This window comes from Hyaena hyaena, unplaced genomic scaffold, assembly GCF_003009895.1.
Source record: "Hyaena hyaena isolate Hyena2069 unplaced genomic scaffold, ASM300989v1 scaffold_235, whole genome shotgun sequence".
Classification (NCBI taxonomy): domain Eukaryota; kingdom Metazoa; phylum Chordata; class Mammalia; order Carnivora; family Hyaenidae; genus Hyaena; species Hyaena hyaena.
The window spans coordinates 46,347-70,517 of NW_024080867.1; the positions used below are offsets into that span (position 1 = coordinate 46,347).

Below are 24,171 nucleotides of genomic sequence, written 5' to 3' on the forward strand. Positions count from 1 at the left end.
TTAAGCCTCCAACCTTAGCTCAGGTTATGTTCTCACGGTTGGTGGGTTTGGGGCCCGCATTCGGGCTCTGTGCTGACAGTTCACAGCCTGGAGCCTGCTTCGGATTCTGTCTCCATCTCTCTCTCTCCCCCTCCAGTGCTTGTGCTCTGTCTCTCAAAAATAAATACAATGTTTAAAATGATTTTCGAAAACTTCTAATAAAAAAGTTAAAAAAAATTTTTTAATTAAAACAAGTGAAAAGGAATTTTGAAACAGCATGAGAAAAACAACTCATCTTGTGCAACACAGCTCTTCTAAGAATACGAGTGGTCTCTCAGCAGGACTTCTGTGAAGAAGTAGATGGGATAAGACATTCAAGTACTGAAAGATCAGAAACTATCAACCAAAGTTACTGTATCTGGCACAGCTGTCCTTCAAAAATGGAGAAATGAAGAATTTCTCAGGTAAAACCCACTAGACCTGCCCTGCAAGAAACATTCAAGGAAGTCTTTCTGGTTAAAATACATTGACTCCAAACAGTAACTCAAACCACATGACAGGATAAAGCTCTCTGGTAAATGAAACTGTTTACACATATATGGAAATCTGGAATATTTTATTGAGGGAGCACAAATCGCTTCTTTCTATATGACAAAAATTTAAAAAATAACATGAAAGCATAAAAATGATATATCTAAACTATAGACTACACCACATAAAAGGTAGAATTTGGGTCATCAGTGACATAAAGTGGATACAGGGATGAACAGGATAAATAGTAGAGGTTTTGTTTTGTTTTCATGTTTATTCATTTTTAAGAGAGACAGAAGGGGAGCGGGGGAGGGGCAGAGAGAGGGAGACACAGAATCCGAAACAGGCTCCAACTCTGAGCTGTCAGCACAGAGCTCTATGCGAGACTCAAACTCCCGAATTGTGAGATCATGACCTGAGCCGAAGTTGGACGCTTAACCAACTGAGCCACCCAGGAGCCCTAAGTAGTAGAGTTTTGTATGCTACTGACGATATCAGGTGAAAATGGTTTGTTACAGCTTTCAGAGGTTTTAAGTAATCCCCCTGGTAACTGAAAAACAAAAACAAAAAAACAACCCTATAGAAGACATAAAAAGGAAATGAGAATGGTATCAAAGCATGTCATTACAGGCTTGCCTGGTGGCTCAGTCGGTTAAGCCTCCAACTTCGGCTCAGGTCATGATCTCACGGTTTGTGAGTCCAAGTCTTGCCTAGGGCTCCGTGCTGACAGCTCAGGGCCTGGAGCTGCTTCCGATTCTGTGTCTCCTCTCTCTCTGCCCCTCCCCTGCTAGTACTCCGTGTCTTTCCATCAAAAATGAATAAATGTTTAAAAAAGTTTTTTTAAATGTATGCCATTATAAACATCAAAGAAACATAATGGGACACAGGAAGAGAGGAAAAGTGGGATAATGTAGCCACAGGAAATACGGAAATCTATGAGAAAACAGCCATAGTTCTTTCCTTTCAGCATTACTTTGCATGTAGATTAAATCCTCCCAATCCCCACCTTAAAGGGAATAAACTTTTATGAGTGAGTAAAACACAAGATCCAACAACTTCCTGTTTATAAAAGAATCATATTAAATCTAAGGACACACATAAGATGCAAGTAAAAGGAGGAAAAAGGAAGGAGGCAGGGAAAGAGAAAGAGAAAAGAAGGAAGGGAGGGAGGGAGGGAGGGAGGGAAAGCAAGCGGCTTACAGTAAAGACAAATGTGAATGGGGGTGTTTAACAGATACTGAGTTTCAGTTTTGCAAGATGAGAAAATTCAAGAGATTGGTTTAACAATAATGTAAATACACTTAATACTTAAGTTAAAAACAGTTAAAATGGTCAGTCAACTTCATGGCATGTTTTGGACCACAATTAAAAACAAATCGTGACATCAAAAATTGATACAGACATATGAGTTTCACAAAATGACCTTCAATTCAAAAAGGTGTTTCTCTCCCAAAGAGAATACGAATTCATCCACAAATAGATGACATGAATTCCATCATGACAACTCACCTGGGATAAAACAGACAGGATAAAACAACCACTGACAACTAACCAAGAAAAAAACAAACAATGTAAGTCATGAAACAACAACATATGGGTAATATTTATGCAAACAGACACATAATTTTATTGGTAATTGACTTATGGCTGATTACTATTTGAATTAAACCCTACAATGTCCTCAATTGCAATGAAAATTGTTACCCAAGGTTATAAAACATAGATAAAAAACAAATGCACAATTAATTAATGATGTGGCACCTATCATTAAAAAGGAAGCCGTGGGGTGCCTTGGTGGCTGACTCAGTTAAGCTTCGGACCCTTGGTTTCAGCTCAGGTCATGATCTCACAGTTTCTGGGATTGAGCCCTGTGTGGGACTCTGTGGTGACAGTGTGGATTGTGCTGACAGTGCTTGGGATTCACTCTCCCTCTCTGCTCCTCCTCTGCTCACGGGCTTTCTCTCTTTCTCTCAATACATAAATAAATAAACTTTTAAAATAGGAAGCTTTGTTATTGGATTGCAAAACACGATTAAGTGAAATGTTAACTGAAAAATATCTGAATAAAGCATACACGTCCTATTATAAAAGGATCCTTCGACATAACCATTAATTTTAAGATTTTTCTTAATGTTTATTTTTGAGACAGACACAGAGTGTGAGCAGGGAAGGGGCAGAGAGAGGGAGACACAGAATCTGAAGCAGGCTCCAGGCTCTGAGCTGTCAGCACAGAGCCTGATGTGGGGCTCAAACTCACAAACTGCAAGATCATGACTTGAGCTGAAGTTGAAGGCATAACTGACTGAGCTACCCAGGCGCCCCTAGCTGTAATTTTTAAACTGAGTGGACACCCAAGAAAAGCAACCACCAGAAACAGTAGCATGTGTTATATAACATAAATTGCTCAGAAAATTCTTTTCACTGAATCATAAAATGCTCTAATAAAAATTTTATAAGCATTAAGTAACTCTATAGAGTATATTATTATGAGATACTCCCACTTTTACACAGAATGCCGAGTATATAATTCAGCCTTTAGAATCGACAACAGGGCGCCTGGCTGGTTCAGTTAAGCATCCAACTCTTGATTTTAGCTCAGGTCAAGTTGTCATGGTTCCTGGGATATAGAGCCCCATGTCAGGCTCTACGCGGACAGTGTGTATCCTGCTTGGAATTCTCTCTCTCTGCCCGTCCCCCACTCAATGCTTACCTGCTCTCTCTCTCTCAAAATAAATAAATAAACTTTTTTTTTTTTTTAAATAGAAGAAACAGGGGCGCCTAGGTGGCTCAGTCGGTTGAGTGTCCGACTTTGGCTCAGGTCATGATCTCAGAGCTCATGAGCTCAAGCCCTTCATCGGGCTCTGTGCTGATAGCTCAGAGCCCAGAACCTGCTTCAGATTCTGTGTCTCTGTTTCTCCCAGATCCTCCCCTGCTTGAACTCCGTATCTGTCTCTTTCTCTCCAAAATTAATAAACATTAAAAAGATTTTTTAAAGAAGGAACATCAAACAGTTCTAAATAAAGAAACACCGTGATTGTTGGACAATATGCTGAGTATCACTGTGGTATAAAATAAGTGTTTGAGTATTAATTAGATCACAATTCAAATACATTATGAGAAAAGTAGATGAAAATTCTGATGATTGCTTTTTGCCCCAAAGGGAATTTATATTTGTGAACAAAACATTTTAACAAATATGGGGATTTTGACTAATTATTAAACTCATTTCTTATAAAACTCATGTACATTTGCATGTTCTATCAGAACTCTAGAGCCTGAAACCACAGCTGAATTTCACAAAAAACTAGTCACAACCTCAATGTATGGAACACAATCATGAGGGGGTGCCTCAGTGGTTCAGTCGGTGAAGTATCCAATTCTTTTTTTTTTTACTTTTTAATTTTTTTTTTAAATTTATTTCTGAGAGAGAGAGAGAGACAGTGTGAACAGGGGAGGGTCAGAGAAAGAGGGAGACACAGAATCTGAAATAGGCTATAGGCTCTGAGCTGTCAGCATAGAGCCTTGATGCAGGCCTCGAACCCACGAACCATGAGATCATGTGACCTGAGCTGAAGTCAGACGCTTAACCGACTGAGCCACCCAGGCGCCCCTGAAGTGTCCAATGTCAGCTCAGGTCATGATCTCACGATTCAGGAGTTCAAGCCCTGCGTTGGGCTCTGAACTGACAGTGAGGAGTCTGCTTGGGATTCTCTCTCTCCTCCTCTCTCCCCTACTTCTGTGTGTGCTCTCTCTCTGAAAATGTGAAAAACAAAAAGAATATAGTCATGGGAACATCATATAAACAAAATTAGAAAACCATAGTTATCAAGAAATACCATAACAACTGACATCTGTCATGACACAAAAATGGAACTGAAGAAACGGCTTAGCATAGAGTTCCTCAGAAATAGGCACAGAGTTCCCCAGACCCCCAAAGCAACAGACAGACAGACAAACATCGCACACCCTCACAGGTAATGGAAAGGTCTTTGACCTTCACTGTGAATATGATGGAAGACCAGGGGGTCAAGAAGAATCCTTAAAGGATGTAAGAGCATGGTGAGTGTTAGATAGGATTGCCCTTCCGTGACAGCAAGGGAAATGAACTGAAGCTTCTGGAAAATTATTTCCATGTAAGTAGACTTCCCAAACCACATTTTAAGGTCTGGCTTCCTCTCTTACTTTTGGACCTCACCTGTGTTATCTGCTTTATTCTTTCCCACGTACCTGTCTCTTCACATCCCAGGTGTCCTTCTTTGCTCCAGAAAGGTGACCAGGTCTGGCTTAGATATAGCAAGACCCGTTTATTTTAAAAATAAGAATGTTAGGGGCGACTGGGTGGCTCAGTCAGTTCAGCATCCGACTTCAGCTTAGGTCATGATCTCACAGTTTGTAGGTTTGAGCCCCGCATTGGGCTCTGTGCTGACAGCTCAGAGCCTGGAGCCTGCTTCAGATTCTGTGTCTCCCTCTCTCTCTCTGCACCCCCGCTCCCGCACTCTGTCTCTCTCAGTCTCTCAAAAAATGAAGAAACGCTAAAAAACAATTTTTAAAAAAGGAATGTGAGTTTTGTTAGAGATTCTTTTATTTTCAATCCAGCGTTGAATTCTACAAAATAATCTCCCGAAATACTGTTATTTGATGGGTTTGAATGGTATGATTTTTTTAACGTTTATTTTTGAGAGACAGAGCACAAGCAGCTGCATAGCATCACAACAATTTTTTTAAAGTAAATGAAAAAAAACCCACCAAAATAGAGACCAAACATAGTACTCCTTTATGACAGTATTTTGCCAAACAACCAATAAATGGAAGAAACTAGGCTTTAACCAAGACTGTCTTATCTAGAGTTCATCTAACATGGCACACACATCTACGTACAGAGACTGCTTTAAAGCAACGTTCTGTAGGCACCAGGGCAGGCTGTCCCAAGATGGGACACTTGGACGTGAACATTTTGGGGGGTAAAGGCAACTGACACCCTGTGGGCCCAAGAAAACCTTTTCACTCTCTCTCTCTACTATGTAGAAAACTCTAAATTGGGGATCTTTCAGAGAAGAAGTATTGTCACCAGAGACAAATTTTATCTGAGTGACATTGTGAGCGGGCAAACATCTAATTATCAGACATTTGCGCTTCTCCTTACTGCCCTGTGAAGCATTTCTCCACTTCAAAGTCCCAGACCCTCCTCCTTAGTTCAGGATGAACTAAGGGACTTCTGTGTCTGTGAGGGTTTCCTATACTTATGAAATTTAATCCGATCTTCTGTTAATCTGTCTCATTTCAATTAGATTCTCTGTCCAGCTAGAAGGACCTTAAAAGGGAAATAAATTCATACTCCCTGATAGTATCAACGCAAAATTGATCTAATGAAGCCACACTGATCTTGTCAGTTCAGATGAAAGAATGCACAGGTCATATAGTAGCCACATGTAGTGTGTAGTAGTACATGTAGTAGTACATGTAGTAGCACATGTAGTCTTGGCTCAAGAGATGGAAGTGTAACCCCACTAGCTTCCAAGTGGTTAACCAGCACTACCTTGCAGATATAACTACCAGATGGCACCCAATAAAACCTTTAGCATAAAGAAAAAAGATACTTTTCTGACTCAAAGTCTTTTGTGATGGAATGCACCTCTGGGGTAGCAGGTAAAGTGGCAGCAGAAATTATAGAGTAACATCTGCTAACATGGCCTCAGGGGTCTCCAATCAATGGCATCCACCTTTTTAGTGACCATGAACCAAACCACGCCCTTGGGCTAAGTAAGAGAAATTGATCATAAACCAAATTGGAGTTTCAGGCAAGATTTCATTGCATCTTATGCTTGAGAAGAAGGGACACAGGACAAAGGAAAGGGTAAATGTCAGGGAGAGTCCAACATGGCACATCCTGGTTTGGTCCCGTCTTTGCCAGTATTCAGAGTAAGCATCTTTCCTCTGAATTCCTGCAACATAAACTACTCAAGATGCAGACCTTTGTTTGTTTGTTTTTGGTGTTTGTTTGTTTTTGTTTTTTCCCTAATGGAGCCAAACAATGCTGGATTTCATGGTCAGTGTTAAGGGGGCCTGAGTCTAGCCCATGCTCTGTCTCATCAAAAGACTGTTGAACCCAATTTTCCCCTTAAAAACTTTCACTTGCAAGCTATCGGGGAGTTCAAGACTTGAATATTAGCTCCTCCTACTCCTGGGTGGGTCCACAAAAATAAACAGCTTAAATTGGTTCACTGCAAAAGCTCAGTATAGGATTTTACTGGCTTGCTGCACATGGTGGACAAACTCACATTTGCTTTGGTTACGATTTTGGTGAGTGCAAAGGGAACCCAGTCCCATGTGGATGTTCTGTCCATGATTCATTCACTGGCCTCTGGCCAGTGGGGGCATCTCAAGGTCCCATTGTAAGAAGTAAGGGAGATGATTCATCTTTAGAAATACTAAATAAATGGGGCGCCTGGGTGGCTTAGTCGGTTAAGTGTCCAAGTTTCGCTTAGGTCATGATCTCACGGTTCGTGGGTTCGAGCCCCGCGTCGGGCTCTGTGCTGTCAGCTCAGAGCCTGGAGCCTGTTTCAGTCTGTGACTCCCTCTCTCTCTGACCCTCCCCTGCTCATGCTGTCTCTCTCTCTCCTAGAAATAAAACATTAAAAAAAAGAAAAGAAATATTAAATAAAAGCTGTGCGGTCTAATTCACAATAGGTTTACAACCTATCAGAAATATGTACAAACTCTCCTTCCCCCCACATTGGAGTTCCAACCCCTTAGACACTTCACTTTCTGGTTCTTCTTCCCCTCTCCATTTAGCAGGTTTATTTTTGTGGGCTTTGCAATGAGCATGAGCTAAAGAACAGAGGGAGGAGGGACTGAAATTCTCTACCTCACCTCAGGGAATGTACATTTGTTTCAATCAGACTACTTTTTGCTCTACGTGGGCATAGGCAACTTTGGGGAAGGATGTAACCCCTGTAGTACTCAGCTAGTGAGGACCCAGGGGAGGGACTTACATGCCAGGAGATAAATTGTCTGCTGTGACTGCCCTGTGTGTGCCTATCCAGCAGAAACCACTCTTGGAAGGTTGATTGAAGCCTCCCTTCACTGTGCTCTAAGTCTCCTTGTCCCTCCTTTGATTGGATCGATGGGCTTATTTCTCACACTATCCAGCAACTGCCCAGAAACTTGTTCTGGGGACAGTATTGAGACACTCACCACTGAGCACACTTTGTTGATCTATAGCGTCTTTAAAATTTTTTTTTGTTTTGAGAGATCCGCTATCATTTTTCTATTCCTTTTTTTTCAGTTTCACTTTGGGCCACAAAATCACACCATTTCTATTATTTGTGATGAGCTGAGGACAATAGAAATGTTCAAACTTAACTTATTCTGACAGTAAGGCAATGAAGTGCAATTAAGGCTGAATTCTAACTGTAAATTTTTGGTAACATTTCCAAATCTGCTTAAATCCAGAGAGCTTTTTTAATTACACAATTTGATTTGCATAGCAATATTAGATATAAAGCAATACAGATGAAGAAATAAGAATTTAATTTGTAGTGAAATTATTACATAAAGCACAGACAGTGAGAACGGGTCAAAATAAAGTGAGACATCATTTTGCTCAGTCACTAAAGAAAGCCCCTGACACGTCCAGTTTCACACCATCAAATCTATCGTTCTTGCTTATAGAGCAGACCGCAAAACACATGGATCCCAGGGTTGGCTTTCAGAGGTTCCAGCAGAGATAACTTCCTACAGAGACCCAATTTGGAAATCAGTCGGGGCCAGTAAATCGCTGCATGCAGGGGTGAATGAGATCCTTTTCCTTTGTGTCAGCAGCTAGGATTATTGGGTTTCTTGGATTTTCTTGGAAGGACTTTTCAATTTCTCAAATATTCAAGAGAAATATATTTCATCTCAGAACCCTACACTAGCATTTATGTGCTTTCGTCTTGAATATAGAAAAATGAATTTTATATTTTATTTTATACATTTATACACTTGAGATGGTATTGGCCTGAGGAATATAACTGCCCAACCTACACAACATTCAATCTTAAAAATGGAGCACCTGAGGGGTGCCTGGGTGGCTTAGTTGGTTAAGCGTCCGACTTTCGCTTAGGTCATGATCTCACGGTTCGTGGGTTCGAGCCCCGCGTCGGGCTCTGTGCTGACTGCCAGCTCAGAGCCTGGAGCCTGTTTCAGTCTGTGACCCCCTCTCTCTCTGACCCTCCCCTGCTCATGCTGTCTCTCTGTCTCCTAGAAATAAATAAACCATTAAAAAAAAAAAATGGAGCGCCTGAGTGGTTCAGTTGGTTGAGTCTGACTTGATTTCAGCTCAGGTCATAACCTCAGGGTGCTGTGAGATGGAGCCTTGCATCAGATTCTCTCTGCCCCTTCCCTCCGGCTCTAAAAAAAAAAAAAAAAAAAACTTAAAAAACTAAAAATAATGGGGCGCTTGTGTGGCTCAATCAGTTAAGCATCCAAGTTTGGCTCAGGTCATGATCTTGTGGTCGGTGATTTCAAGCCCTGCACTGGGTTCTGCACTGACAGCTCTGAGCCTGGAGCCTGCTTCAGATTCTGTCTCCCTCTCTCTCTCTTCCAGTCCCCTGCTCATGCCCTGTCTCTGTCTCTGAAGAATAAACATTAAAAATTTAAAAAAAAAAATTCTAAAAATAAAAATAGATTCAAGAGAAGTTACTAGGAAGTTCTGACATACTGCATATATACAAATTTTTAGTTTGCTATATCCCATTATATGGAGGAGCAAAAATAATGCATTTATAAAGGAAGGGGTTTTTTAGGACTCCAATATTTGTAGCCCTTTTACATTTGTCCTTAAATAGACACATCAGAAATGTCACCTTCCCAAAACTTTGTTTGGGAAGTTTTGGCCTCAACCTACAAATTTTTACGTAGTAAGCAAAACTTCATGTCAGAAGTAATTGTTCTATTTTAAAAGTACAAGATAAAATTTAGAATTGAACCATCATGAAATGAACGAAAAAGATTTAAACAGACTACGCATCAAAAATTTAGCGTTAAGAAGACCATTAAGGAAGATGCAAAATGACTCGACTATGGTGCTTTCATCGTCCAGTGAGAGAAAGAAGACATCAGGCTGGGGAGATCTCTCTTGATAAACATGTAGCAGGTGATGACCCCAGGGACAGTTTCTACTACATTATCTTATCTCATCATAAACTCATTTTGATGAAGACTTGTACTCTTCTGGTCTCAGAATCTGAGAGGCTTTGTGGTTCTTGGTCTGTGCTTCTTAGTTGGCAATGGGGAACTCTTTCTGATTTAGCTCCCCACACGTAGCCCACTAGGCTGCATGCTACATGATAGGCTGGTGCTCAGTCAGGACTCTAATAAAGGATGACCATTTTCCTTTGTAATACTGCATGGCCACAATAACACTGTAGGGTCAGGAAAGAACAGCTTGCAGGTCTGTGGCAGAGAGGACTCTTCCTCTTAGAAATTTAAAATTCTTGTGCTGCCTGGGTGGCTCATTTGGTTAAGCGTCCAAAATTGGCTCAGGTCATGATCTCACGGTACAGGAGTTCAAGCCCCCCATCGGGCGCTGCTGACAGCTCAGAGCCTGGAGCCTGATTCAGATTCTGTGTCTCCCTCTCTCTCTCTGCCCCTCCCCCACCATGCTCTCTCTTTGAAAAATAAACATTAAATTTTTTTTTTAAAATTAAAATTCTTCAATGTTGCCAATGTAAATGCTTGATGCATTCTGTAGAGATTCTGAAGGAATCCCAAGACAAAGGACATTAGCTCTTCTCATTAGACAGAGGCAGAGTCGACAGCTCCCAGCAGCCATCCCACAGGGTTTTGCATTCACCACACAAATAATTTAGTTGCTCTCAGGGGAACCATAGAAGAACCAGCCACTTAACATGCTGAGCACTTTGAATTTAGGCAGGCTAAGTGCAGAGGAAACCAAGACACAAAATACAATCAACCAACTCCCTGAGCAAGATCCTGCAGGGCCAAGACCACTCTAATTAGCACATTTGTTCACAGCTCAAACCCCTTAGGTAGTGCTGAGCATTTAACTCAATAGGAATCAAAATGATCCGTCACAATAGGGGAAAGAATAGAGAATCACCTTCCAACAACCTAGTGAGACTCATGTTTAACACACATGGATGACATACTTGCAAGTATCCAAATATGTAGTTATACTAAGGATGATTTTAATGCTCAAGTGGCCTAAACGAGGACCCTTGAAATAATGTGTACTCATGCACCCACCTGCAGAGAACCATCTATTCAGCTAAACAAACCGAGCGGGATCCAGATTTTGAATTCTACTCAGGAGTTTTTAAAGAAAACACTAACATGGCAGTATCAATGCAGCAAACAAAGAATCTTCTGAAACTGTGGCAAAAACTGAGCTCAAAAAATGAACTCCTCTGGAAGTACTTGCTACCGCTCTGCCATGTTCTTATACGTGAAATGGGATGCCAGGAAATGTGGCAGTAAAGTCAAATCCTCTGCTGGAGAATTCTTGTTGCCTCAAAGGGCCTTCTAGCCGGACTAAGAACCAAATTGACCCGAGACAGGTTAATAAGAAGATGATCAAATTTAATAGGTGTATTTACAGGGAATCCGCATAGATGTGGAAATTCCAGACTGTCAGGCAAGATGAGGTAGGAACGTCATCCTGAAGTAAGGAAAAAGGGGTAGGAGCCTGGAGCTCCCTAGGAAAGGAATGCCTTTCACGGGGTGTTAAGAGCACATATTTGGTAATTAGAGGCTTGGCCTACCTCACAGATGGGTCACTCAGATAAACCTTATCTTGGTTAATAACTTACTCTGGGAAAAGCCCTACAACTTTATGTATGTATACAAGTCTTCTGTATGGTTAAGGGAGGGGAAAAAGTTCTTGAGCCCACAGGTTCATAGTGCCTCCACCTCTTAACTATCAAGACAAAGTGGCACATTGTGGGCAGGGAGGCAGAGTGAGGAGGAGTGAGGGAGGTTGTCCTAAACCACTTCAGTTCCCCTGTCTGAAACTTCTGTGGTACGTTCACATGGTAAAACTTGATCTGGTAGATTTTTCACGTCATCGATCTAGCACTTTAGTTCTGACAATAGGTCAGTTTTAATCAAACAAATTTCAGGAGGCAAAGATTCAGCTGTATTTTCAAAGTTAGCTTTGTGGTTTCAAGTAATGTTATTAAACGAGGCATTTATATGAGAACAAATGAACTATTGATAATAGCCCGAGTTTCTGAATTCTGGAGGCATCAAGTAAGGAGAAAAGATAAAAGTGTTTGAATTTGTTTACAAGGTATGTTTTGTGAAACTCCTGCAAATCAGTTAAGAGAAAACGTTTGCTTAAATCTATAAAAAACACAATTATTTTTTAAAGGTTTTATTTCAATTCCAGTTAGTTAACATACACTATATTAGTTTGAGGTGTACAAAAGTGATTGTGTAATTCCATACAACACCCAGTGCTCGACACAAGTGCACTCCATAATTCCCATCACTTATTTAACCCATCCCCCCACCCCCCACTCTACTATTCCGGCAACCATCAGTTTCTTCCATATAGTTTAGTCTATTTTTTGATTTGCCTCTTTTCCCCCCATTTGCTTGTTTCTTTTATTACACACAAGTGAAATCACATTGTAGTTGTCTTTCTTTTTCGCTTACACCATACTCTACATCCATCCAGGTCAGTGCAAATGTCAAGATTTCACTGCTTTTTGTGGCTGAGTCATATTCTGTTGTGTACGTACATAACTTTCTTATCTGTCCATTAAGTCAGTGAGCACATGTGCTGGACTGTTTGAAACAATGCTCACTGCCCACTAATGCTCCAACTTCTCCTCCAAAAACTATGCCTTGGAAAGAATCAGAGCACAGAACTATATTCCTCATGGGGCTGACTGAAGACAGGAAGGTTCCTCACAGCAGTACATCAGCTTCCCTAAAATGTCACCCACATAGAGTGGATCTAACCATAAACGGGGTTATATACCTGGGATATTCATGCTTTGAGGACACCAACCATAGCACACGCCTTGCTGATCCGGAGTGTCCAGAAGGCTTCTTCATCTCCAAAATCTACTCTTATATGTGACATTTTACAGCTAGGCCACATGTGTACCACTCATTAATCCCTCCTGCATCCACTGCCACTGATCTGTCTGGGCAATCACCATAATCATCACCCAACAAGACCTATTCTTCAGTAACACACAATTCAATTGAGTCATGAAGATAAAAGATTGAATTCCTTAATCCTCAGAAACTCAACATTTCCAAAATCCTTACCTTCATGACATTTACTCATGAGATGACCCCACCAAGAGCTGTCTGACTTTGGGTGAGTAAAGGGAGCCAGCTGCAGTTCCCTTCCCACATTTGAGAGTTCCTCACATTTTCACTTCATAGGTCTTATCTCTCTAAAGATGGTGCCATGGTCATGTTTTCTTCATATTCTTATTTCACACCCCAGTGCTAAATGTCTGAATACTGCATCCCACTGGCCAAACACATCTGTATAACTGGATTTAGGATTTCAACAAGGACATTCTCGCTGCAACACAGGCAGAGAAGAATGTTTTTGGTGCCTATGTAGCTGGAAACAAAAACGAGGAAAAACAGAACTGGAGATTTAGAGATAACTAGGAAATAAAACAAATAGTTTTATTTCTCGAAATCCAGAGTCAGTTGTGTAACTCAGGACAGGTGTCTTTTCTCCACATGCAGAATTAATGCCAATTCCTCATCCTGTTTTCTAGCTCTTACCTGGCGCTGTATCACTCCTACTGGAATGTTTCTCCTACTTACGGGTTATCTACTACTCAACCAGCACTGTCATACGTGTATGCCAACTTCAGGTAAATATCAAAACAGCCCCCCAGCCCCCCCATTATGACTGGAGGCACTTACCTTTATTTGGGGCCATGGTGTAGTGCTTTAAAGTCCCTGTGCTAAATCCGGATTAGGCCACTGCTTAAATTGGTTTAGGTAAGTTCTCTGGCAGTCTTCTCTAAGGAACACAAAGGGGAAAGTTGGGAGACTGGGAAGTCATCAAAAGATACACAAGGGGGCGCCTTGAGTGGCTCAATCCGATAAGTGACTCAGATCCTGATCTTAAGGCTTGGGAGTTTGGTCCAGGTTGGGTTCTGCCCTGCTGGCAGAGCCTCCTTGGGATTTTGTCTCCCTCTCTCTGCCCCTCACCTGCTCTCTCTCTTTCAAAATAAATAAATGAACATGAAAAAAAAAAAGTTACATGAACTTGTGACTCTGCAGGGTGTTAAAACTAGGGACCATACTAGTGAGAAAGGGCCGGTGTTAGTTCGAGTCCCTGTAAAACTACTGGCTACACAAAATGGTTGCCAAGTAGCACCATCATGGAGTCCTTGAGATAAAGTCTATAATATCCCTATATCATCTGTAATATATCCAAGTACTATCCCATTAGTCCCAAAAAGGAGAAAATGATACAATTGAGAAACTAGGGGAAAAAATAATCACACATTATTTAAACTTTAAAGCCAGAGAAAATGGATTTCTAGGTATATTATTCCACTGCATTAAAAATACGTGATAGATACCAGTTTCCTACAACATTAAATAAAATGATAGGTTAACAGTCGTGGGATAACACTTCATTCGTTACACATCCATGCAAACATGTTAAAAACCATGTTTTAGTAACTAAAATATATTAAGTTCATACATAGACTAAATAATGCATTCCAAACCCACTCTATAATCCTTCTTCCAAATACAGAATACAGGCATTTAAAAAGCCATTTGTCTCCTGATATAATGATGTGGAAATAGTGCTTTCCATAATTTTCAGGCCTGAGGTCATTCTTTAAAAATATGTACCTATAATCATAATGCCATTTGGGGGAAGCGTTAGCAATCCTCTTTCTGACATCAGTGAGGATTTCTTAATTTCAACCACATCAACTGACATTCTCTACTTCGAACGAATTATAGTTGTGATGAAGATACACCAGTATTTTACTAGACTGCCAGGTCTTTTTCCTTAAAACACCAGTTAGTAAAACAAAACAAAACAAAACAAAAAAAACCAGTATTTCCGAAATTTTTTACTTTGAATAAACGGAGAAGATTGATGTTCTGAACACCTATCTCACGATAACCAGAATCAGCATCTCCACTTAGATTTCCTTCATAGATTGTACAGCATACTGTCCATCTCCCATGAAAACTTAGGTATGCAGGAGTCCCACCTAATGAAAAAGGACATCTCATATCTTTGATGCATCAACAATCAGCCACATATTTTCACGCATCCCGTAGGAATGAATGAATTCTGTGATTTGAGAGTAGAAATACATTAATATTTGCTAGTCAAATACCAGAGATCAATGTAAGAAAAAAAAATATTGAAATTAATTCTACCTATGCAAAAATCCATCCATTTAAGCTTTTGAAACCTATTAGCATATATTTTATCTAAGTATTTAACTTTGTATTATTACTTGTAAGGAGTATTTTGATGTAATGTCTAAATAGGTTGACTGACAATGCTTTTCACTTGATTTCTGTGACATTTATTGATATTTGATAATTAAATATTTTCCTAAATATTTATATCTTTTATATCTTTCAAGTTACTTTCCTCTATGTGCTCTGTGTTTACTAAAATGTACATTTAAAATGAAGGTCTTTGCTCATTGATTACATTTTCAGGGTTTGAATCTAGTGTGCATTTTGGGATACTCAGTACAGACTGGATTCCGGTTAAAGGCACTGCAACTTTCTCTACATGTTACGGTTTCTAAACTGTAAGATAGCTGTGATGTTGAGCAAGTTGTGAGTTTCAGTGGCGGGCTTGCCACATTCTTTACCTTCGTAATGTTTCTCCTCAGTATAAACTCAGTGAGGCTGAGTAGGGTTCAACAGTCCTCAAAGTTTTATCAGGTTCCTAACATTTGTAAATTTTTCCTCCAGTAGGAATTCTGTGATGTTGAATGAGGCTTTGACCTCTGGTTAAAGAGCTTGCCAAATTCTTTATATTTGCAAAATCCTCTCCAGTATAACTTCTCTGTTCAGGAGTCAGGATTTAGCATTGCTTAAAGGTCAGGCAATGTTCTTTACATTTGTGGATTACTCTCCAATAGGAATTCTCCGATGTGGAGTAAGGCCTAAGAAGTCCTTAATAGTTTTCCCACATTCTTTAGATTTGTAAGGTTGCTCCAGTGTGAATTCTGTGATAATGAGTAAAGGTTAACCAGAGATTAAATACCTTGCCACATTCTTTACATTGGTAAGCTTTCTCTTACGTATGTATTCTATGATGTTGAATAAGGTGTGAATACTGGATAAAGGTGTGGCCACATTCTTCACATTTGTAAGGTTTCTCTCCAGTATGAATTCTGTGATGTCGAGTAAGGTTTGAGTGCCTGTTAAAGGCCTGGCCACATACTTTACATTTGTAAGGCTTCTCTCCAGTATGGACTCTATGATGCCGAGTAAGGTATGAGTGCCTGTTAAAGGCTTGGCCGCATTCTTTACATTGGAAAGGTTTCTCTCCTGTATGAATTCTGTGATGTTGAGTAAGGTTTGAGTGTCTATTAAAGGCCTGGCCACATTCTTTACATTGGAAAGGTTTCTCTCTAGTATGGATTCTGTGATGTTGATTAAGGTGTGAATGCTGGTTGAAGGCCTGGCCACATTCTTTACATTTGAAAGGTTTCTCTCCAGTATGAATTCTGTGATGTCGAGTAAGGTTAGAGTGCTGGTTAAAGGACTGGCCACATTCTTTACATTGGTACGGTTTCTCCCCTGTATGAATTCTGTGATGTTGGGTAAGATATGAATGATGGTTAAAGGCCTGGCCACATTCATTACATTGGTAAGGTTTCTCTCCTGTATGAATCCTGTGATGTTGAGTAAGGTTGGAGTGCTGGATAAAGGCTTGGCCACATTCTTTACATTGGTAAGGTTTCTCTCCAGTATGAGTTCTGTAATGGTGAGTAAGCGTTGTGTGCTGCCTAAAGGCCTTGCCACACTCTTTACATATGTAAGGTTTCTCTCCAGTATGAGTTCTGTAATGTTTACTAAGAATTGAGTGCCATTTAAAGGTCTTGCCACATTCTTTACATTGGTAAGGCTTTTCACCTGTATGAACTCTGTAATGACCAACAAGGGTTGCATGCTGGGTAAAGGCCATCCCACATTCTTCACATTTGTACGGTTTTTCTCCAGTATGGATTCTGTGATGTTCAGTAAGATGTGAGTGCCTGGTAAAGAGTTTTCCACATTCATTACATTTGTAAAGATTCTCTCCAGTATGAATTCTGTGATGCTGAGTAAGGCTTGAGTGGTGGATAAAGACCTTGCCACATTCATTACAAATGTAACTTTTCTCTCCAGCACCAATTGTCTTATGTATATATAGTCTTGATGATCGACTAAACATGTTCCCAGATTTATTATGTCTGTATGGGATTTTTCCCACATGAATCCTCGGATGATCAGTAACATTGGAGGTCTGGTTAAGAGCTTTCTCACATTCATTATATTTATAAGGATTCTCTCCCATATGCATACTCTTATGTATAATAAGGTTGGAGCCTTGATAAAAGACTTCCCATTTATTACATTCAAAATGGTTCTCTGGAAAATGAGTAACCAGATGTTTATTAACATTTGCTCCCTGGATAAATATCTTCTCAGATTCACTGTATTGAGCAATTATATTCTCATTGAAAATGCTCTGGTAATTTTGCAGGGTTGACTCCTCAGTGAAGGAACTCTCAAACTGATACCACATAGCGCTTTTTTCTTCATTTTTAAAGGTCTGATTTTCAGAAATATTGGACTGAAAGGTCAATGCAAACCTATTTTCAAAATGGTTCAAGTAATTATTTTCAGCCTGGACTAGGTAACTTTCCAGATTTTCCAAATCTGGGTTCTGCATATACGTATCCTTGATCATGGGATTTGAACTGTTGCTTACAGGAACACAAGGCTTTGCAGACGTAGTGGACTTAAAAAGGGATGTCGTCCAAAATGTTTTATATTCTTCACCATTTGGAGCAGTGAGATTCTCATAACGGGCAGTTATCTCCGTTTGGATATGTCCTTCGTATCTTGGATGTTCAGCACTCTCTCCATTATTGTCCCAGTCTATCATTAAGTGTAAATTCTCAAGGGCACTCTGTTTATATCTACCCAGGGACACATTCTGAAAACAAGATTCTATGCAGGGCACTGGCAGCAAACTCTGCGTGTCATTTGAAGATACAGCTGAAAGAGATCAAATAACAGAAAAGTAAAATCATTTAGCCAACTACTGTCAGGTAAGTATACTGACAACTTCTAATATGCAGAATTAAAATCAATCAGAGAACTTCAGCAAGATGGTTGAGAAGGGATCGTCAGAACCTCCTTCTTCCATCACACAGAAATTTACATGTAATGTGCTGACCACATAGCCTAATAGATCGTTCTGGAATATCGTCACGCTGTAGCACGCGTCACTTTCCTATATGGCAAAAAGTACCATTTGGGAACAAAATTAACAGAAGGAAATCTAAACATAAACCAGAAATGAACAAAATCGGACACAGCAGAAAGAAGAAAATATCAATAGAAGGAGTTGTTCAGAAAATATGAACAAAAATGACAGACCTATAACTCAGATAAGAAGACCAACTAAAATTAGAAGTGCAAGCAGCCATATAATAGCTGATAGCACAGAAATGAAGACAATTATAAGATGTGACCATATATGTCCACAAACAGGTATCAAAAACAAAATACAAAAAGAACCTATGTATATGGGGTGCCTGAGTGGCTCAGTTGCTTAAACATCCAAAATGGCTCAGGTCAACATCTCAGGGTTGTGAGACAGAGCCCCGCCTGGGGCTCTCTGAAGAGTGTGGAGTCTGCTTAATATACTCTCCCTCTCTCTCTCTATCCCATCTCTGCACTCCCTCACTCTAAAAAAACAAAAAAAAAATTAAATTAACTTCTGGGGGACCTGGGTGGCTCAGTCAGTTTAGCATCTGACTTGGTTTCAACTCAGGTCATGATCTCACAGTTTGAGGAGTTTGAGCCCCATTATGGACGCCATGTTGACAGTGTACAGCCGGCTTGAGATTCTGTCTCCCTCTCTCTCTGTCCCTCCTCAACGTGCACACTGTCTTTTTAAAAATAAATTAAAAAAAAAATTTGTTAAAAAATATTATAAATTTCAAGAGGTATAACATACCTGACTACATCATGGAGAAATAAATAAACAAACATATATATATTTTTAAATCTCAACCTACCAACAGCTAACTAGATTGATAAAGAAATTTTTTTAAATTTATTTATTGGTTTTGAGAGAGAACATCAAGCAGGCTCCATGTTGCCAACATAGATCCTGATGCAGGGCTCGAACCCAGGAACCTTGAGATCATGACCTGAGCTGAAGTCTGATACTTTACCGACTGAGCCACCCAGGAGGCCTGATCAAGAAATTTCTAACAACTTTCAATAATGAAAAATCCTGTCAGATGATTCATGAAAACATTTAATGAAAAAGTGCTTAAAATCTCCTCCAACACTTCCAAGGAGTGAAGAGAAGGTAAACTACCAAAACACTCTCTGTGACACAAACACTACCCGGTTATCATCAAAACCAAAGGAAAACACTACAAGTAAACACAATTACAAAATATTACCTGGGAGGAATATTCAATACAAAGTCCACAATATTTTTTTTTTTTTTTAATGTTTTATTTATTTCTAGGAGAGAGAGAGAGACAGCGTGAGCAGGGGAGGGTCAGAGAGAGGGAGTGACAGGCTCTGAAACAGGCTCCAGGCTCTGAGCTGGCAGTCAGCACAGAGCCCGACGCGGGGCTCGAACCCACGAACCGTGAGATCATGACCCAAGCGAAAGTCGGACGCTTAACCGACTAAGCCACCCAGGCGCCCCAAAGTCCACAATAAACTAAAGTAAAATGAATCAAAAGAACACTTTACTATTTTATAACATAATCAGGTGGGAATTCTTCCTAAAACTCAAAGGTGTTTCAACTCATGGAAATCAAGAAACAGAAGACTGCACTAATCAAATCAAGAACAAACAGGACTTGATGCTATATTAATTGTTGCAGAACAAGAGTATGTGAGCATACTGGAAAGTGTTTCAGGATTTAAACCACTCAATAGTAGGAACAGAAGGAAACTACCTCAACCTAATAAGGAACACAAATGTACAAGTTGAAATCTAACATATTCAAAAATACAAGACTGAAATTTTCTCCTGTGCGACCGCAAACAAGGTAAGGAAGTGACATCACCACTTCCGTTCGACACAGTAACTGGAATATTCTAGTCAGAACAGTTAGGCAAGAAAATATACAAAAAAGGAATCACATATAAAAAGCAAAACTATCTGTTCACAGATGACAGGATCTAATAGAAAACTCTAAAGAATCTTTATTTTTGAGGTTATTTTATTTTTTGGCCATCACTTGTATTGTTTACTTCTGTTAATTTTCCCTGCTAGAAAATCCATTTTCAAATTTTTTTGTTATAAAGGCTTGTATTACAAAAAATTTCAGGGGTGCTTGGGTTCAGTCAGTTAAGCATCCAACTTCAGCTCAGGTTGTTATCTCACAGTTCATGAGTTTGAGTCCCACATCCGGCTCTCTGCTGACAGCTGGGAGGTTTGAAGCCTGCTTCAGATTCTGTGTCTTCCTCTTTTTCTATCCCTCCCCAGCCTGTGCTCTGTGTCTCTCTCTTGAAAATAAACATTAAAATTAAAAAAAAAAAAAATTTCAAATAATCCACCACAAGGAACTAGAAAAAGAACAGAGTTGAGATTTAGTAGAGAAAGGAAATGACAAAAATAAATAGAGATCAGAATAAGCAAAAACCTAAGATTGAAAGTAATACAATTTCCATGAAAATCCCGATGCCATTTTTGGCAGGAAGATCAAAGTCTTCCCTAATGTTTATATGGATGTTACAGAATGACACATACTCAGGGTGATCCTGAAAATACATGGAGATCATGTTGTTAGCAGCACACTTCCTGACTGAAAGCACACTACAAATCCGTAGCTATGAAAATAATGAACCACAAACATAAGGAGAGACACAGAGTAATGACGGAAACACGTAGATGAGTCACACCTGTTCTTCTCCAACATTAACAATTATGAGAACAAGGTGGCGATCTTGTTAAAATTCATATTCTGGTCTGGATTTGTAGGTGGGTTCTGAGTTTCATTTCTCACAAGTGATGCCAAACACCTTTGGTTCAAGGGCCATAGTTTTAGATTCCAAAAATAAACATTAAAAAAGAAGAAATCGTGAATGACTATGAACTTAAAGATTACTGTAGAAATTACACCTTCTAGGGTCAAGAACCGAAACAACAATAGTTCTTGAACATTTACTACACACTATATACCATTCTACCACTTCTTCATGAATGTACCCATGAATCCACAGTAGTCTAGAATGGTTTTTCATCTTTCAAAAGACTCTTGGCAAAACTTCAATAGTAGAGCCTGAGTTTTACCCCAGATTGTCTGACCTTGAATTCATCTAAGAGGAACACACAGACCACTGCACAGATGCAACTTTAAAGAAGGTTCACAGCAGGTTTCAAAGTGACCATAGGAATGGAAACACATTTATGCCACAGAACTGATCCACTACAAGAGGTAAGTGAGGATAAAACATAAAACATAAAAATTACAAATTTCAAAAAAGGAATAAAAATGGGGCACCTGGGTGGCCCAGTCATTTACAGCTCAGATCACGATCTTGCGGTTTATGAGTTCAAGCTGTGCTGACAGCTCAGAGCCTGGAGCCTGCTTTGTATTCTGCGTCTCCCTGTCTCTCTGACCCTTCCCCACTCATTCTTTCTCTCAAAAATAAACATTAAAAGATGTTTAATAAAAAAATAAAATAAACCATGTCTTCTTTAAAAAGAGCATGATCTAATTTCTAGCTAAAGGAATGTTATTAAGCACAGTGTTCACAGAGAAAGAATGAAATGACAAATTAGTTTCTTAGGAAAATACAGGAAAATGTAACAAATAATAAAAAAATAGAATATAAGGAAAAATATAAAAATCTTGGAAATCCAAACTCCAATATCTACATTAGAATATTAATTTCTCACCTAATCAAATTGTTACAGGAAAGTGAATAACTTGGATGATGCATGCCACTTCCAAGAAGGAAAAAAGAACATCAACTAAAGAAATCTTTTTTTCAAATGTTTATTTACTTATTTTGAGAGAGCAGAGGGAGAGAATGTGTGCAGAGAGAAAGTGACAAGAGGGAGAGAGGGTGTGCAGAGAGAGAGTACGTAACAGGCTCCATGCTCAGCAGAGCCCAACAAGGGGCTGGATCTCAGGACCGAGACCAGATCACAGCTTGAGGTGATATCAAGAGTCAGAGCCTTAACCAACTGAACCACCCCACTCACTAAAGAAATCTTACTTAGTGTTCTTCTCCAAATGAGAAGAAATGAAATGTAGCAATTAAAGTATATATGGAATTGGATATATTCACTGTACTATCATTCAAATATTTCAATTAATTTTGAACACGTCATTTTGTGCAAACTGTTCTAAAAAACTCCCTGAACAAGTTATATGAACAACAGCCCATCAACAGTGGAACAAGGAAAATGGAATGTTATATGATCAACAGCTAGGTAGACAAGACAGGACTTGCCTGAGGAGATTCTCAAACTTAAGATACATGAGATTTAGATATAACTTCAATACAATGTACAGAAAATTATTCCCATTATGTATCCCTAGCATTTTTGTTTGCTAGAAAATCAGCAAATTTTTTCAATTTTGTATGAGAGAGAGAGAGAGAGAGAGAAAGCACCCAAGCAACCAGGGGAGGGGCTGCCAGAGACAGAATCTGAAGTAGGCTCCAGGCTCCAAGCTGTCAGTACAGAACCTGATGCGGAGCTCGAGCTCATGAGCAGTGAGATCATGACCTGAGACAAAGTTGGACGCCTAACTGACTGAGCCATCCAGGCTCCCTGAAAATGATCAATTGTGAAATTTGGAAATTTATCTATTTTGATGCAATATTCCCTTCCCTACTGAAGATCTAGGTATACACCCCCCCAACCATATGCACACATGAACATCTTCGTAGTATTTTAGGACTCCAAAATAGATCTTTACTTAATATAACATATTGCATTCAATGCATATCAAAACCATAAAAATCTGTGTTCTCTCTACTCACAAAAACAAGCGCAAAGAAAAACACAGAGGAAAATTTTATAAATAGCGTTTGAGAATTTTGTAGGTACGGCTTATAATTATATTAATTTCAAAAGCACTCAACAAACCATGATAAGATCACAATAGGAGTCTTGGTCAAATACCTATTACAAGCAATCAAGAATCATTCTTGGGGCACCTGGGTGACTCAGTTGTTTAAGCATCTGACTTCAACTCAGGTCATGATCTCATGGTTTTTGAGTTCGAGCCCATGTTGGGCTCTGCGCTGTTAGTGCAGAGTCTACTTGGGATTCTCTCTATCTCTCTTAAAATAACCTTAAGAAAAAGCAAAAGAAGTAAAAAAGAATCATTTTTCTTTTTCTGATAGAATGATCCATGTGTGAGTTCTGCTTGCCACGCTTTATAAACTGAGGCTAATTATTGAGTAAATGTGGATGTGCAAGAATCTCACACCCTTTTACGGAAGAGTTAGCCAAACTTCCTGCATAGATTTGTGTAAATTTCTTTATGTCGACCACATAATAAAGTTCTTGACTTCTGTGAATGACCATTTTGAAGACGTATCCAGATTTTAATGCACTGTCAATGTTTCCTCCTTGCACGGCAACTGGCAAAACTATATAAAATGCGGACAGTTTCTCTTACTTTTTAGTGCAAAGAAGGATACCCTGAATGCTTACTTCATGGCGCCTGTGTCACTCTTAGATGTCACCACAAACAGCATCTCCATGGGGACCCCCTTCATACAGTACATAGGACAGCCTCCTTAATCCTCCATGGAAGATCAGGTATGAGGGCGCCTCAGTTAAGCATCTGACGTGGACTCAGGTTATGAGTGCAAATCCCCTAACGGGTGAGCACAAACCCCACTTCTCCCTCCCATACTCTCCCCCTTTGCCTCTTGGGGGATCCTCTTGCTCTCTCTGCCCCTTGCTCACTTGTACCCTTTCGGAAGGAAGGGAAGAAATGCAGGTATGAGTGTATTCCTCAACGTAACAGAGCCCCTCTTATCTGCAACAATCAAATCATTTTGCACGCACACAAGCAATACAGGTGAACCATGAGATGATTCCAGAGCAAAATCAGGGGCGCCTGGTTCACTCAGTCCATTTAGAGTTCTACTCTTAATCTCAGCTCAGGTAATGATCTCCTGGTTTGGGAGATGGAGCCCCATTTCAGCTCTGTGCTGACAGCACTGAGCCTGCCTGAGATTCTCTCCATCCCCCTCTGTGCTCTTTCGCTTAAAATATACAAGTAAGGGTGCCTGGGTGGCTCAGTCAGTTGAGCCTCTAACTTCGGCTCAGGTCACAAGATCATGGTTTGTGACCTGGAGCCCTGCATCTGGCTCTGTGCTGACAACACAGAGCCTGGAGCCTGCTTCGGATTTTTGTGCCTCCCCTTCTCTGCCCCTCTCCCACTGGTGTTCTGCATGTGTCTC

At 39.9% G+C, this 24,171-nt stretch overlaps 1 protein-coding gene across 1 annotated transcript in view; it reads right to left on the bottom strand.

Moving 5' to 3' along the window:
• Window positions 1–13,740: 13,740 nt before the first annotated feature.
• LOC120239712 (zinc finger protein 30 homolog) overlaps window positions 13,741–24,171 on the bottom strand; it is a 78,238-nt gene continuing 67,807 nt past the window's right edge. The window contains exon 6 of the mRNA XM_039244144.1: window positions 13,741–17,757. Coding sequence (XP_039100075.1) covers window positions 15,785–17,757 — 1,973 coding nt within the window. The 3' untranslated portion in view covers window positions 13,741–15,784. The remainder of the gene's footprint in view (window positions 17,758–24,171) is intronic.